Source organism: Rhinatrema bivittatum, chromosome 13, assembly GCF_901001135.1.
Source record: "Rhinatrema bivittatum chromosome 13, aRhiBiv1.1, whole genome shotgun sequence".
NCBI lineage: Eukaryota > Metazoa > Chordata > Amphibia > Gymnophiona > Rhinatrematidae > Rhinatrema > Rhinatrema bivittatum.
In genome coordinates, this window is record NC_042627.1 from 2255727 (window position 1) to 2271321 (window position 15595).

Consider the following 15595-nt stretch of genomic DNA (forward strand, 5'->3'; position numbering starts at 1 on the left):
TTATTTTAGTTGTTTTATTATGTAAGCTCCTTTATAAGCTGCATGTAGTGGCATATAAATACAAAATTAAATTTAAAAAATAAAATAAGCATGTACTCTGCAAGAGAACAAGGACTTTCTCATGAAAATATACAAATTATGGTTGCACTTTATGTCAGTTCAAAACAAAAGTGGCACTTCACAATTAAAAGTTTGCAACTTATCTGTCTTTCCTTGAGGAATAGTTTATTTTAAATTTTGTATTTCTTTAGGTATTAACAATGTGAAATATTTTCATTAAAATTGACTGTTCTTGCATAGTTAGATGCAAATCTTTATACAAAATGATGCAAATTTTCCGCAGCGTTACCATAGAATTCACAAACCCTTGAAAAACTTGATGCAAGAAACCAATCCTTCTGACACTGCTATATATTATATTCTGTATTGTTGTATACAGTAACTAATGTTATTATTAATACTCTCCTCTTGCATTTGCAGCAATCTGTGAACCGTCCTGCACCAATGGTTGGTGCCAAGCGCCAGGAAAATGTTCCTGCTACACTGGATTCACTGGAGACAACTGTGAGACATGTAAGAGAGAGGGGAATTGGAGGGGTGAACATCCTTTGGGCAAGTAAAAAGGGGGAATGAGGGTGTGGATGACTAAATTCAGGAGCAGAGGGATGAGTTCTAAAAGGATAAAATTGGAGTAAAAGCGATGGTTATTCTGGAGGTGATGATATAATAAAGGAATCACAATTCCCAATTCATGAAGAAAGGTTTAAAATGAATTTACACAGGTTACTCTTCAGTTACTTAGATAAACTGCCCAGGCAGAGAACTGCCCTCTCTCTCAGCGGCAGAAAGGGGTAGGATTGGGTCGGGGAAGGAGAGATGTGCAGCAGTGAAAGGATTCAGTTCGGGTTTCGTTTTCAGCCTGCCGCGGGGGAATTTCGTTTTTCCTTCAGTTTGGACTTTTTTTTTTCGGGGACCCCGATTTTCGGATTAGTGCACGCTAACATTTTAAAGTTGGCGCGCACTAACCTGAAAACCGAATTTTTCCAAAATTTCGGAAAAATTGCTTTCGTTTTTTGGTTCTCCCAAACCATGACGAATTAGACAATTTCGTTGAAATTGCCTAATTCATGAAAAACGAATGCACATCCCTAGGAAAGTATATAAGGGGGGATGGGAGGATTTATTTTGAAATCACCATGTTTACTGTAACGTGAGGACTTTGCACCTACACTAACGCAGGTGCACGGTCTGCGGGCCCTGAAATATCAGAGGGAATCTCTGTGGCGTGGTTCCCTGTCACAGTTAATGTGCAGGTCCCGGGGTATGGAGTAGCCACAGGCCTGCAAACTTTCCCAGTACCTTCAGAATTTGCCTCTGTATGTGCACGGAAACCGTGTGCTCTGAAGCAGACTTGGCTGGATATTTCTATTGTGTTGCTAGGTAAACTCTGGTGTCCGGTATCACTGCACGGGGTCTCACCCATACATCGGTTGAGACTCCAACAGGAGCAGGTACCGTTTTTTACTTTAAATGTATAAATACCTGCCCCTGATGTTGTGCTCTCATTTTTCAATTGTTTTCTTTTCTTCAAAAAGACAACGTTCCATTCACACAATGTTCCATTCACACAATGCTCCATTCACACCTTTTTTTGAAGGGGTTAACATATGGAGAAAGGTGAAGCAGTAGATGTAGGGTATTTGGATTTTCAGAAGGTGTTTGACAAAGTCCCTCATGAAAGTCATGGGATAAGAGGTGATGTCCTTTTGTGGATTACAAACTGGTTAAAAGATAGAAAACAGAGAGCAGATTAAATGGTCAATTTTCTCAGTAGAAAAAGGTAAACAGTAGAGTGCTTGGGTGACTCACAGCTTGTGTGTATGAGAGTTTGAGAGGCAGCTTGTGTGTGTGAGAGTTTGAGAGGCAGCTTGTATATATGTGCACGTGTGTGAGGCAGCTTGCTTGCGTGTGTGTGCTTCGGTGAGAGGCAGCTTGTGTGTGAGTTTGAAAGGCAACTTGTGTGTATATGCATGTGTGTGTGCTTGGGTGAGAGGCAGCTTGTGTATATGTGCACGTGTGTGAGGCAGCTTGCTTGCGTGTGTGAAAGTGGCAGCTTGTGTGTGTGTCTGAGTGTGAGAGACTGCGAGCCTGTGGGGGGGGGGGGGGTGAGAGAGCATGTGTGATGATGCTTTCGTGTTGGTGCTAGAGAAGGAGCCTATGGAGGGGGAGGGGCGCCATCTCATCCCTCACTTCAGCAGGACTGAGCCAGGCCCCGAGGAGTGGGAAGCGCTGAGAGAGATTCAGGGTGAAGTAGCGCTGAGCCAGGTCCCGAGGAGTGGGAAGCACTGAGACAGGAACCGCAGAGAACTGAAAAGCAGAAACAACAGGTCCGTAGAGAAGGAACAGGCACCAATAGGAACCAGGGAACTCTTTGCCAAGTTGGTCAGTGGAGGCTGGAGTTAAGGTTTAAATATCCTGGGCATGTGATGTCATCAGCCGGAGACGAGCCTGGAGTTCCCGCCATTGGCCCTTTAAAGGGAGGACAGATGGCGCGAGCGCTTGTGTAGGGCGGCCCAGGGTCGGAACGTAGGTCAGCGGTGTCCCAGCCGCCATGTGGAGCACAAGGAGCCAGGAGGAACGCGGCGGCAGTGACTGACTAACTCCGCCAATGTACCGTGGGTAGTGAGCCGAGCATGACATGACGTGAGCTGAGCCGGCTGCGGGCGGCCATAACACTAATTTCTTGAAGAGGGATGGTATGGACACCCGTCAAGTTGTGATGCGGTTCTTGAAGATGACTAATCCATTCCGGAAAGCCCGCAGGATCGTTGTGGACCTCAGAAGGGAGAGGTGGATTCCAAGGTGCCAAAAGCAAGATGGATCAAGAAGACCATCTCCTCAGCATATACCCTCAGTGAAAAGCAGGTACCAGCGATGCTCCATGCATGTTCCTCGAGTGGACAGAAGTTTTATCAATCTCTGCTACCTGGTCAACCCTGCACTCATTCTCTAAACATTATAGACTGGACTTTAAGGCAAAAGAGGAAGCGGTCTTTGGGTCTAAGATTCTCAAAACAGCCTTGTCCTCCTCCTGCCCGACTTAAGTGGTGCCTTTTAATCTCCATAGTGTAATGGACTGGTGTAGCAGGCAATAAGGAACATTAAATTATTCTTTCCTTGAGTCCTGCTAGACTAGTCCAAGCCCCACCCAGAAAGATAGGAGCCATGATGAGGAAGCAGCTGACAAGCCACTTTCATTCTTTATTCTTTATTACTCTTTCTATCCTCTGTTCCCTCACCTGAGGAATGGCACTGACCTCATGGGACTCAAAAAAAAAATAAATAAAAAGATTATAACCACACCATACATACACAGGCAGACAATAGGATCTTGTCTGATTGCTCTAACAGACGAATAGTTACTGGCAAGGCCTACGTCATCAAGAGGGTATCCCCCTGTTTCCAGCAGCTTAGTGATAGAGAGATCCCCAGTGCAAGGCTGACTAACTCCAGTCCTCAAGAGCCAGAAACAGGCCAGGTCTTCAAGATATCCACAATGAATATGCATGAGAAAGATTTGCATACTATGGAGACAGTACAAGCAAATCTGTCTCATGCAGATTCATTGGGAATATCCTGCAACTCTGGCTTCCTTGTGGCTCTCGAGGACCAGACTTGGCCGCCCCTGCACTAGTGTAATGGACTGGTCTAGCAGGATTCAAGGAAAGACAATAATCAGGTAAGGATAATTTAACCCTAGAAAGAATGGCTGCATTGTATTTCAATTCAAAGCAAAAGTGCCATTTCACAATTAAAAGTTTCCAACTTACATGTCTTTACTTAAAAAATAGTTTTTTAAAATTTTTCTTTCTTTTTTTCAATTATGTACATAAAGAAATTAAAGACAAAACTTGTATTGCAGAATACATATACATCAAGCATCAAAGGCTAATACAACTACTGCATTTAAGAAGGAATGGTTTATTTTTGTACTGGATTCACTTTTCATTTGTTTAAATATAAACAATGGGACACATACTGAAAAGCCATTTAAACAGATAACAGAAAATGTTATCCGTTTGATGGTTTAGCTGCATTTTTAAAATGTTTACCCGGCTATAATTCTAGCCACATAACTTAACCGGCTAGCACTAGACGTGCCACGGCCAAGTGTAAAGTTAGCAGATACCACATATCCGGCTTAACTCTAACTTAACTAGGTATATTCAGCAGTATGACGGCGCCACTGAATATCCTAAGTTAGCCAAATATAGGTATCCAGCTAACTTCACTAACTGCTTAGCAGTTGAATATTTACTACAATGTGAATGATTTTTATTTAAACTAATTTTTCTTGCACAGTTAGAGATGCAAATCTTTATATAAAATGATGCAAATTTGTCACAGAATTTCCATAGAATATATTAACTCAAGTTGTAGAATATTGAAAATCCTTCCACAGGAAACCAGGGCCTCTGACACTGACATATATATTCTGTATTTAAATTGTTAAATGGTGTAACTAATGTTCTTACTCTCCTCTTCCACTTGCAGCAATGTGTGATCCAATCTGCAAGAATGGTTGGTGCAGCTACAATGGAAAATGGAAGTGCGGTTGTGAACAAGGATACATAGGAGATGACTGTGGCACAGGTAAGAGAGGGGAATTGGAGGGGTGAATATCCCTTGTGGTAATAGAGACCAGATGTGACTGTGTGGATGCCTAAGTTCAGGAGCAGAGGGATGAGTTCTTCCATTAATAAAAGGATAAAATTGGAGTAAAAGTGATGGTATAATAAAGGAATCACAATTCCCAGCCTTATGAAAAGAGGTTTAAAATAAATATGAGCAGGTTACTAGTCAGTTACATAGATAAATTACCAGGGCAGACAACTACGTTCCAGTCAGTGGCAGAAGGGAGCAAGGTTGCGTCACGGAAGGAAAAGTATGCAAAGAATAAGAACATAAGAACCTGCCATACTGGGTCAGACCAAGGGTCCATCAAGCCCAGCATCCTGTTTCCAACAGTGGCCAATCCAGGCCATAAGAACCTGGCAAGTACCCAAAAACTAAGGGGGTCATTTACTAAAGCGATCACGCACAAAAGGGACTTTTCGCGTGTGATCACTAAATGTGGGTGGCGTCAAGACAGGAAGAGGAGGAGTTGGGGCGGACGCCTCTAAGACGGCGCTGACGGCGAAACGGTAAGCTTCCGTATCGTTGCCTATTTCGCGCCGAATAACTACACCTTTTATGGTATAGTTATTCGGCGCGACGCCAGCAGCAATCTCACCGGGGAGATGCGATCGCTGCCAGCTATCCCAGGACCGCCCCCCGGTTTCACCCCCCGCCCCCTGTACCGCGGGATACAGAGAGATTGGTGGTGTTAGTAAATCCAGTCCTAAGTCTATTCCATGTTACCGTTGCTAGTAACAGCAGTGGCTATTTTCTAAGTCAAGTTAATTAATAACAGGTAATGGACTTCTCCTCCAAGAACTTATCCAATCTTTTTTTAAATACAGCTACATTAACTGCACTAACCACATCCTCTGGCAACAAATTCCAGAACTTAATTGTGCGTTGAGTGAAAAAGAATTTTCTCTGATTTTGTAAATGTGCCACATGCTAACTTCATGGAGTGCCCCCTAGTCTTTCTATTATAAGAAAGAGGAAATAACTGATTCACATTTACCTGTTCTAGACCTCTCATGATTTTAAACACCTCTATCATATCCCCCCTCAGTCGTCTCTTCTCCAAGCTGAAAAGTCCTAACCTCTTTAGTCTTTCCTCATAAGGGAGCTGTACCATTCCCTTTATCATTTTGGTTGCCCTTCTCTGTACCTCGCAACTATATCGTTTTTGAGATGCGGCGACCAGAATTGTACACAGTATTCAAGGTACGGTCTCACCATGGAGCAATACAGACGCATTATGACATTTTCCGTTTTATTCACCATTCCCTTTCTAATAATTCCCAACATTCTGTTTGCTTTTTTGACTGCCGCAGCACACTGAACCAACGATTTCATTGTGTTGTCCACTATGACGCCTAGATCTTTTTCTTGGGTGGTAGCTCCTAATATGGAACCTAACATTGTGTAACTATAGCATGGGTTATTTTTCCCTATATGTATCACCTTGCACTTATCTACATTAAATTTCATCTCCCATTTGGATGCCCAATTTTCCAGTCTCACAAGGTCTTCCTGCAATTTATCACATTCTACTTGTGATTTAACTACTCTGAAAAATTTTGTATCATCCACAAATTTGATTACCTCACTCGTCGTATTTCTTTCCAGATCATTTATAAATATATTGAAAAGTACGGGTCCCAATACAGATCCCTGAGGCACTCCACTGCCCACTCCCCTCCAATGAGAAAATTGTCTACTTAATCCTACTCTCTGTTTCCTGTCTTTTAGCCAGTTTGTGATCCACAAAAGGACATTGTACCTATCCCATGACTTTTTACTTTTCCTAGAAGCCTCTTATGAGGAACTTTGTCAAATGCCTTCTGAAAATCCAAATATTCTACATCTACCGGTTCACCATTAGCTACATGTTTATCAACTCCTTCAAAAACGTGAAGCAGATTTGTGAGGCAAGACTTGCCCTGGGTAAAGCCATGCTGAATTTGTTCCACTAAACCATGTCTTTCTATATGTTCTGTGATTTTGATAATTAGAACACTTTACACTATTTTTCCTGGCACTGAAGTCAGGCTAACTGGTCTGTAGTTTCCCGGATCGCAGCTGGAACCCTTTTTAAATATTGGGTTTACATTAGCTGCAGTCTTCAGGTACAGTGGATGATTTTAATGATAGGTAACACATTTTTACTAATAGGTCTTAATTTCATTTTTTAGTTCCTTCAGAACCCTGAAGTGTATACCATCCGGTCCAAGTGATTTACTACTCTTCAGTTTGTCAATCAGGCCTACCACTTCTTCTAGGTTCACCGTGATTTGCTTCAGTCCATCTGAAACATTACCCATAAAAACCATCTCCGATATGGGTATCTCTCCAACATCCTCTTCAGTAAACACTGAAGCATTTAATCTTTCTGCGATGGCCTTATCTTCTCTAAGTGCCCCTTTAACCCCTCAATCATCCAACTGACTCTTTCACAGGATTTCTGCTTCGGATATATTTTAAAAGGTTTTTACTGTGAGTTTTGCCTCTACGCCCAACTTCTTTTCAAATGCTCTGTTAGCCTGTCTTATCAATGTCTTACATTTAACTTGCCAATACTTATGCATTATCCTGTTTTCTTCTGTTGGATCCTTCTTCCAATTTTTAATGAAGATCTTTTGGCTAAAATAGCTTCTTTCACCTCCCCTTTTAACCATGCCGGTTTTGCCTTCTTTCCACCTTTCTTAGTGTGTGGAATACATCTGGACTACGCTTCTAGGATGGTATTTTTTAACAATGACCACGCCTCTTGCACACTATTTATTTATTTATTTTAAATTATTTATATACCATCTAACAATAAAATATTGATCAAAACTGTGTACAATGTTCATAAGCAAGCAAAAATGAAAAAAATAGAAAAAATACAATCATGAATTACAATAAAGATTAAAAGTTATAAAACAAAATTTTAAAATAATAACTAACTTTAAACTTTACAAACTAGAGATAAAAAAAAGATCAGTTCCGCATGACTTTGTATAAAATGAAAAATGATGGATGTGTTAAGGTTACAATAGATCTGTATCTGGGATGGCAAATTCAAGCAAGCTTTCCCAGACACAATCTAATATCACGTCATAGATACAAACCAAGGACTTCAAATATTCAGCCACTAATCATGCCATTTTTACATAGCATTTAATTTATCTGTATACCGTTCAACCGTTTATTCTTTCCTATCTCTTCCTTCTTATCCAAGTTCTGCTACCCTTGTTATTTGTAACTGCTTCTTCGATCACCACAGTTCTAGTTGATGTATTTAATGCACTCCCGTTTCATGTAAACCAGCAAGATATGTGCTCATGATTGCCGGTATATAAAAACCTTAAATAAATAAATAAATAAAATGCTTTTGAGAAAAGATAGGTTTTTATTGATTTCTTGAATTCTTTTGGGTTTGAAATTTGATGAAGCGGTGTAGATAATGAGTTCCATATTTGTGGGCCAGCTACTGAGAATGCTCTGTTTCTTGTAATATTTAAACGTGCTAGACGTACTGATGGAATATCTAATAGGTTTTTGTTCAGAGGCCTTAAATGTCTGGTTGGTTTGTAAATTCGAAGAATAGTGCAAAGCCAGATTGAGGATGGATTGTGTAATAGTGAATGTACAATAGTCAGGATTTTATATTGTATTCGAAATTTAATAGGCAGCCAATGTAAAGTGTATAATGTGGGAGAAATGTAGAGATGTGAATCGGAACGGAATTGGTTCGGTTCCGATTCAAATCGTGCATTTTTTTTTCGTCCGGCCCGATCGTTTTTTTTTTTTTTTATCGGCTGCGCCCAATCCGATAAACAAAAAACCCACCCCGACCCTTTAAAACCACTCCCTTAGCCTCCACCACCCTCCCGACCCCCCCCAAAAAATGTTTTAAAATTACCTGGTGGTCCAGTGGGCCCCAGGAGCAATGGCGCCGGCTGTCCACTGGATGGCCCGCGCCATTTTTAAAGATGGCGCCGGCCATCCAGTGCTCCTACCATGTGACAGGGGCCGGCCAATGGCACGGTTACCCTGTCACATGGTAAGGGCAAAGGGCCATCGGCGCCATTTTTATTAGTGGCAGCCGACGGCCCGAGAGCGGGAGATCGCTCCCGGGGCCCACTGGACCACCAGGTAATTCTAAAACATTTTTTGGGGGGTCAGGAGGGTGGTGGAGGCTAAGGGAGCGGTTTTAAAGGGTCGGGTGGGTTTTTAGGTTGTGTCCTAACTCCCGTTAGTGTGCACTAACCCGATTAATGATTTTTTCACGATAAATCGGTGGAATTTCTATTGTATCGCACTCTTTAACGATTAATGATGATTTAAAAAATATCAGACGATATTTTAAATCGTCAAAAAATGATTCACATCCCTAGAGAAATGTGGTTTTTGACAGTTGAACCAGTTAGGATACGGGCAGCTGAGTTTTTTGTATTAGTTGTAACGGCTTGATTGCTGAGTCTGGTAGTCCAAAGTAAAGGCCATTAAAGTAGTCAAGTCCTGAAAAATTTAAAGATTGAAGGACAAAGCGGAAATCCCGATAGAAGTGGATGTGTTATGCCTCTTGGTCACAGATGGCTGCGACCACGAGGACTCACTGCTTGATCTATGCTCCTGCCCTCCCCGGGTCTTCCCCGCCTTGTGGATTTGTCTGCCGCGTTCCTCGGGCCTTCTCGCGGAAGCATTGTTGCCGCTACTTCCTACTCCAATGTCGGGCCTTCCTAGGCACGCACGTCACAAGCCCCGCCTTTGAAGCTACTTTGGCGGTAACCTCGGGGGCACCCCATTTGATGATGTCATCGGACTCCTGTATTTAAGCTCCATCTTCGGCTCCAGCAAGCCGATTTGGCAACAAGTTATCCAGATAATTTCTCTAATCTTCTCTCATATCTCATTGTTATCCTGCTCCTGTATATAAGTTACCTATCTCATATTTAACTTGGTTCCTTGTAAAGGCTAATGCCTAACTGACAGTTTCCTGTCAGAGTTTCAAGTTATGTGTAAACCGATATGATGTGCAAACGGATGTCGGTATATAAAAATGCAAAAATAAATAAATAAATAAAGTTCTGTGCGAGACCTCTAAGCCTGCTTCTTGTTCCTGAGAAGCTGCTTCCTGCCTGCATCTTGGACCTTGTCTGGCACCCACTCCTCAGGGCTCAGTGTGTACTCCTACGAGGGCTCGCTTCCCTGGCCTACCCCGCTCCTCGGGCTGGCACCGCACCTCTTGGGTCCTATCCAGCTACCAGCTCTACCACTCGGGTCTCCCTTAGAACTACTTCAGGCAACTAGTGAGTCCTCAGCTAGCCTTCTCCACTCCTCGGAGTTGCGCCTGTGCTCATCAAAAACTGTCCATGCTCTCCTATTCTCGGGCTGCATTTACCATATTAGAGACTATCTTGAGCCTCCTCGCTCCATGGGGTCTGCTTCAGGATATACTACCACAGCCAGCTGTCCCACTCTTCGGGCCTGCTTCTGTACTGCTCAGCTGACTCGCCTCCGATCTCCAATCTCTGGGTACCTGCCTGCGTGAGCTGCTGGGATCGGGCTTCCCCGCCTTGTGGATTAGTCTGCACTCTCCTGTCTACGCCCACTACACTGCAGCTCTGCCCTCGTGGCTGTCCTACCACAGAATCTCCTGCACGGCTATTCCTGCACCCACTGGTCTGCCTGGCACCCTCTCTCTTCAGACTCTCTCTCTCTCCAAGTACTGTCTACACTCTGCTGTCTCACGGGGGTCACCTCCTGGTCTCTGGGGATTTCCCCACTACTGTGCCAGAGCTTCCCGCTACTCCAACACCTCGCACCCCTACACCCACGGTGCGGACCTGTGGGGATCCTCCTCACGGGCTGTATCAACTCGCACCTCGGGCCAAGGGTCCACATACTCACCAATCATAACAGTTTGCCAAGTCCATGGACCCGGCAGAGGTTTCAGCTCTGCAGGCCATACTTGGCCTGGCACAATGGATCAGCAAACAGCAGAAGTTCTTGGAGTCACTGGCCACTGCCATAGGCAACCTGAGCTCTTGCTTAGATGCCACAGCCATTACTACATCTATCAAGTTCAATACCTCTTCACCGGCTCCTCAGTTGACCGTGCCGCTGCTGGCACCACCATGCTTCTCAGGAAGCATTATCATGGGATTCAATGTAATTTGCATTTCTGCTTGCAACCTCAGTACTTTTATTTAGAATTATATTCCGCTTTTCACACTTTTTTCAGTGCTTCAAAGTGGATTACATTCAGGTACTGTAAGTATTTCCCTAACCTCAGAGGGCTTACAATCTAAGTTTGTACCTGAGGGTAAAGTGACTTGCCCAAGGTCACAAGGAGCGACAGTAGGACTCGAACCCTGGTCTCCTGGTTCATAGCCCATTGTTCTAACCCCTAGGCTACTCCTCCACTCTACTTCCCAGATGTGATCACCAGGACCACATACATTCTGGCTCTTTGGAAAGCAAAGCCCTGGCCTGGGCATCACCTTTTTGGGAGCAAGCAGATCCCGTCCTTCAGGACCTTTCAGGGTTCTTGGCCCTGTTTCGGTCTGTCTTTGAAGACCCCCAGCCTGCGTGCCGTCCCCAGGTCAACTCTCCTTCAGCTTCAGCAATGCTCTCGCCCTTTAACAGATTATGTCATTGAATTTCGAACACTTGCATCAGAGTTGCATTGGGACTCTGACTGTCTGCACTCTATCTTCCTGGAGGGTATGAGTCCTCACATAAAGGATGAATTGGCTGCTTGCGAATTGCCCACCTCCTTGGACTCTCTCATTGACCTCACGGGACGCATCAACCATCGTTTAGAAGAAAGCTCTCTTGAATCCAGAGCTTCCCGGAAACCGACTTCAGGACCATCTCGAGCTCAACGTTCATCCTCTCCTAGACCAATTACCCCCACCTAATCCTACAGAGGAAAAACCCTTGCAAATGGGTAGAAGTAGACTCTCCCAAGGAATGTCATCGTCGACAAGCAGTGGTCAACCCGGGCATGCCATTGCCTCATGTCCAGTCTGTCAGGGAAACTGCTGGGCCTAGGATCTGCTGCAGGACTTCTCCTAGGCCTGACCTCACCATCTCCTCCACTGACCGTTCCCATCTCCATCTGTATGAACAAACAGGAACACCACTCCGGGGCTGGAGGGAACTTCATCTTGAAGCAGCTCACTGAGCACCTGCGGATCCCCACCATTCACTCTCCGGTTCCCCTGCTTCTCTCGTCTATCCACGGGGAACCTCGGCCTGGTGAAGTCACGCCAACCACTGCTCACAATCCAGCTATGCACCGGAACCTTGCATAAGGAATCCATTTCATTCCACATCTTAGACAAGGCCATCCACCCGGTTGTTTGGGATTACCCTGGCTTTAGAAGCACACTCAGCAGTTCGACTGGACTACCCTACAGCTCTCCCAGTGGGGGTTCGGCCTGTCACCAGAACTATCTGGAATCTGTCTCACCATTGCCTTGCATGACGACCTAACCCTCTCTGCCCAGCCTTCCACCACCATATGCATCCTTCTCCGATGTCTTCTCCAAAAAGGCCGCTGATACCTTACCACCTCATTGCTCATAACAGGACGTAGGCGTTTTAAGAGATGTAATTGTAAAAAGAATTTCTAACTGTTAAGAAATTGTTGAGACAATGACAAGTCTGATTTTAGTAAAACTCCTAAATTACGGGCTTTTGAAAGGATCATTATAGAAATACCGTTTAATAGTAAATGTGAGGGGGGACCGTTGGACAAGTCAGTGATTGAGCTGTGGAATAGAATTTCCATTTTTGGGGGATTTAATTTTAAAGCGGCTATGAGATATAAGGCTACAGTGGATAGAGTTTCTGACCAAGAGTTATTATAAGGAATGAATAATTGTATATCGTCAGCATATATTGGGCCAGATTTTCAAAAGGTTATATGCACCGGGCCTATTTTCAAAATGCCCGGTGACACGCGTAAAGCCCAGGGACGCATGTAAGTCCCGGGGCTTTACTAAATGGAAGGGAAGGGGAGGGGTGTGGGTAGGGTGGGGCAGTCTGGGGGGCGAGTTGGGGGCAGGGTCATAGAATAGGTGATAGTGAAGATCCTTGGGGGACAGCAGAATGAATTGTGTATGGAGCTGAGGAATGTGAACCAATATTGATCTGATAAGTTCGGTTCCATAGGTAACTTTTAAACCAATTGAGTTACTGTTGAGTTTAGTCCTGTTGATTGAAGATTGGATATAAGTATTTGGTGATCTAAGGTATCAAACGCAGCTGAAATGTCTAGAAATACCAATATGAAATCAGTATTTGAATCAAAGCCACATAGATAGGTATCAAAAGATGATAGGATTGGAGTCTCAGTAGAATTACCTTTGCAAAACCATGTTGACAGGGAATGTAGGATTTCATGTTCTGAGAGATAATCATTTAGTTGATGTAAAACGTGGATTCAATGAGTTTTGATAGTGAAGTAAGGGAGGCTATAGGTAGGAGGTTGGCAAGATCTGTGAAACCTAGGGCTTTGTTTTTTTTGTATAGGGAGAATGAATGTTTGCTTTAGGGCATCTGGAAAGATCCCGGACTCTAGTGATTGGTTGATTAGTTTGCAGAGACGGTCATGAAATACTTCTAATATTAGCGCGCACTAACAAAAAACATTAGTTTTTGTTACTTTTTGTTATTTTTGTTAGTGCACCCTAACCCCGTTAGCGCGCACTAAGCCGAAAAACGATTTTGTAATGAAAATTTGGGGGGAAATGCAACCATTTTATCGGTTTCCCGATCCATGATGATTTAGGAAATATTGTAACGAATTTCCTAATCATCAAAAAATGATTGCACATCCCTAATTGAAATCTCCCATATTACCGCACTACAAATTTGGTTAGCTTCCCTAATTTCTGTTAGCATTCATTGGTCCATGGTCACCATCTTGACCAGGTGGATTTGTAGTATACTCCTATCACTATACTCTTCCCTAACACACAAGGGATTTCTACCCTAAAGATTCAATTTTGCATTTAGTCTCATGCAGGATGTTTTTCCTGTTGGACTCTATGCCATCCCGAACATAAAGTGCCACACCCTCCTCCCGAGTGCTCCTCTCTGTCATTGCGATATAATTTGTACCCCCGGTATAGCACTGTCCCCATTGGTTATCCTCCTTCCACCCATATGTCTGAGATGCCAATTAAGTCTATGTCATCATTCACTGCTGTACATTCGAATTCTCCCATTTTTACTTCTTAGACTTCTGGCATTGGCATACAAACATTTCAAAGTTTGTTTTTTGTTTTGTATTTTCATTCTGCTTTTTACTTGATAGGGATACGTTAGAATATTTTATCTCGGATGAGTTTTTAGTTACAGGCACTTGGACTACTTTTCTTATCATTGGAACCTCACTGTCAGGATGCCCCTAATTCTTAATGCTTCATTAGTGTCCTTTGAAGATACTTCCCTCTGAAACCATGTGCGCTGCTGAGCAAATTGTCAGCGTCCCATCTGTTCTAGTTTAAAAGCTGCTCTATCTCCTTTTTAAAGGTTAGTGCCAGCAGTTTGGTTCCACCCTGGTTGAGCCCATCCCTTCGGAAAAGACTCCCCCCTTCCCAAAAGGTTCCCCAGTTCCTTACAAAACTGAATCCCCTCTTCTTTGCACCATCGTCTCATCACATATTGAGACTCCGTAGCTCTGCCTGCCTCTGGGGACCTGCGCGTGGAACAGGGAGAATTTCAGAGAATGCCACCCTGGAAATTCTGGATTTAAACTTTCTACCTAAGAGCCTAAATTTGGCTTCCAGAACCTCCCTCCCACATTTTCCTATGTCGTTGGTGCCCACATGTATCACACACAGCCGGCTCCTCCCCAGCACTGTCTAAAATCCTATCTAGGTGACACTTGAGGTCCGCCACCTCCACACCAGGTAGGCATGTTATCAGACGATCCTCATGCCCACAGCCACCCGACTGTCTACATTCCTAATAATCGAATCAGCAACTATGACAGCCGATCTAACCCTTCCTTCCTGGGCAGTAGGCCTTGGAGACACATCCTCAGTGTGAAAGGACAATGCACACCTGAGACAGCAGGTCCTTGGCTACAGGATCCTTTCCTGCTGTACCAGGTTGATGATCTCCAATCATGAGACCTTCTTCCTCCAAGTCAGCACCAGGGCTGACAGTCTGAAGTTGGGACTTGGCTACTATGTCCCTGAAGGTCTCCATCTATATATCTCTCTGTCTGCTTCAGCTACTCCAGGTCTGCCATTCTAAGCCTCCAGAGATCGGACTTGTTCTCTGCATCGCATGCACATGTACAATTTCTCACCAGCAGGTAAAAAAATCTTACATGTATAACTCGATGCAAAAGACTGGGAAGCCCCCTCTTGCTGATGGACTTCTGCCTTCATCTCAAATTTGTTCAGTTCCTAATTTAAGGTTTAGGATGCTATGGGAGTAGAAATGTGTCTAATTAATGTCCTTTAAATGTATCAGTAAATTCACTATATGTCCTGGTAGTGGCCTACAGGGGAATGATCAAACTTCAATAAGGGGTTTTTTTCTGTGAAAGTGGCACCTGCCTATAAATTAAAGGATGAGCTAGGGGTGGGTGGGTGAGGGGTGAGAAGGTTGGGAAAAAACAGTCTAACTTCAGTTAGTCAGCCAGAGTGACTCACTGCTGTCTTGATTAACAAATGTTGGTACCTAATCAAACTAAATCACACTACCTTAACACCTTTCCAAGGTGAGTAACTGAACTGAACTTTTCAACCTTTTTATTTAGGTGTACATTGCTCCTAGCCTAATTCTAGCATCTGGCTACTTTTTTTTTTATATACACTCTAACTTCTGCTTATTAGCTGCCTTATTGACTACTAAAAATTAATATACTAACTACTGCTTATTAGCTGCCTACTGGACTGACTATTTA

General features: G+C 43.6%; 1 protein-coding gene across 3 annotated transcripts in view; it reads left to right on the forward strand.

Moving 5' to 3' along the window:
• Nucleotides 1-480: 480 nt before the first annotated feature.
• Nucleotides 481-15595, forward strand: part of LOC115074838 (tenascin-like) — a 67716-nt gene continuing 52601 nt past the window's right edge. For all 3 annotated transcript variants that reach the window (XM_029574741.1, XM_029574742.1, XM_029574743.1), the window contains exons 1-2: nt 481-573; nt 4555-4653. In XM_029574741.1, coding sequence (XP_029430601.1) covers nt 4639-4653 — 15 coding nt within the window. In that variant the 5' untranslated portion in view covers nt 481-573; nt 4555-4638. The remainder of the gene's footprint in view (nt 574-4554; nt 4654-15595) is intronic.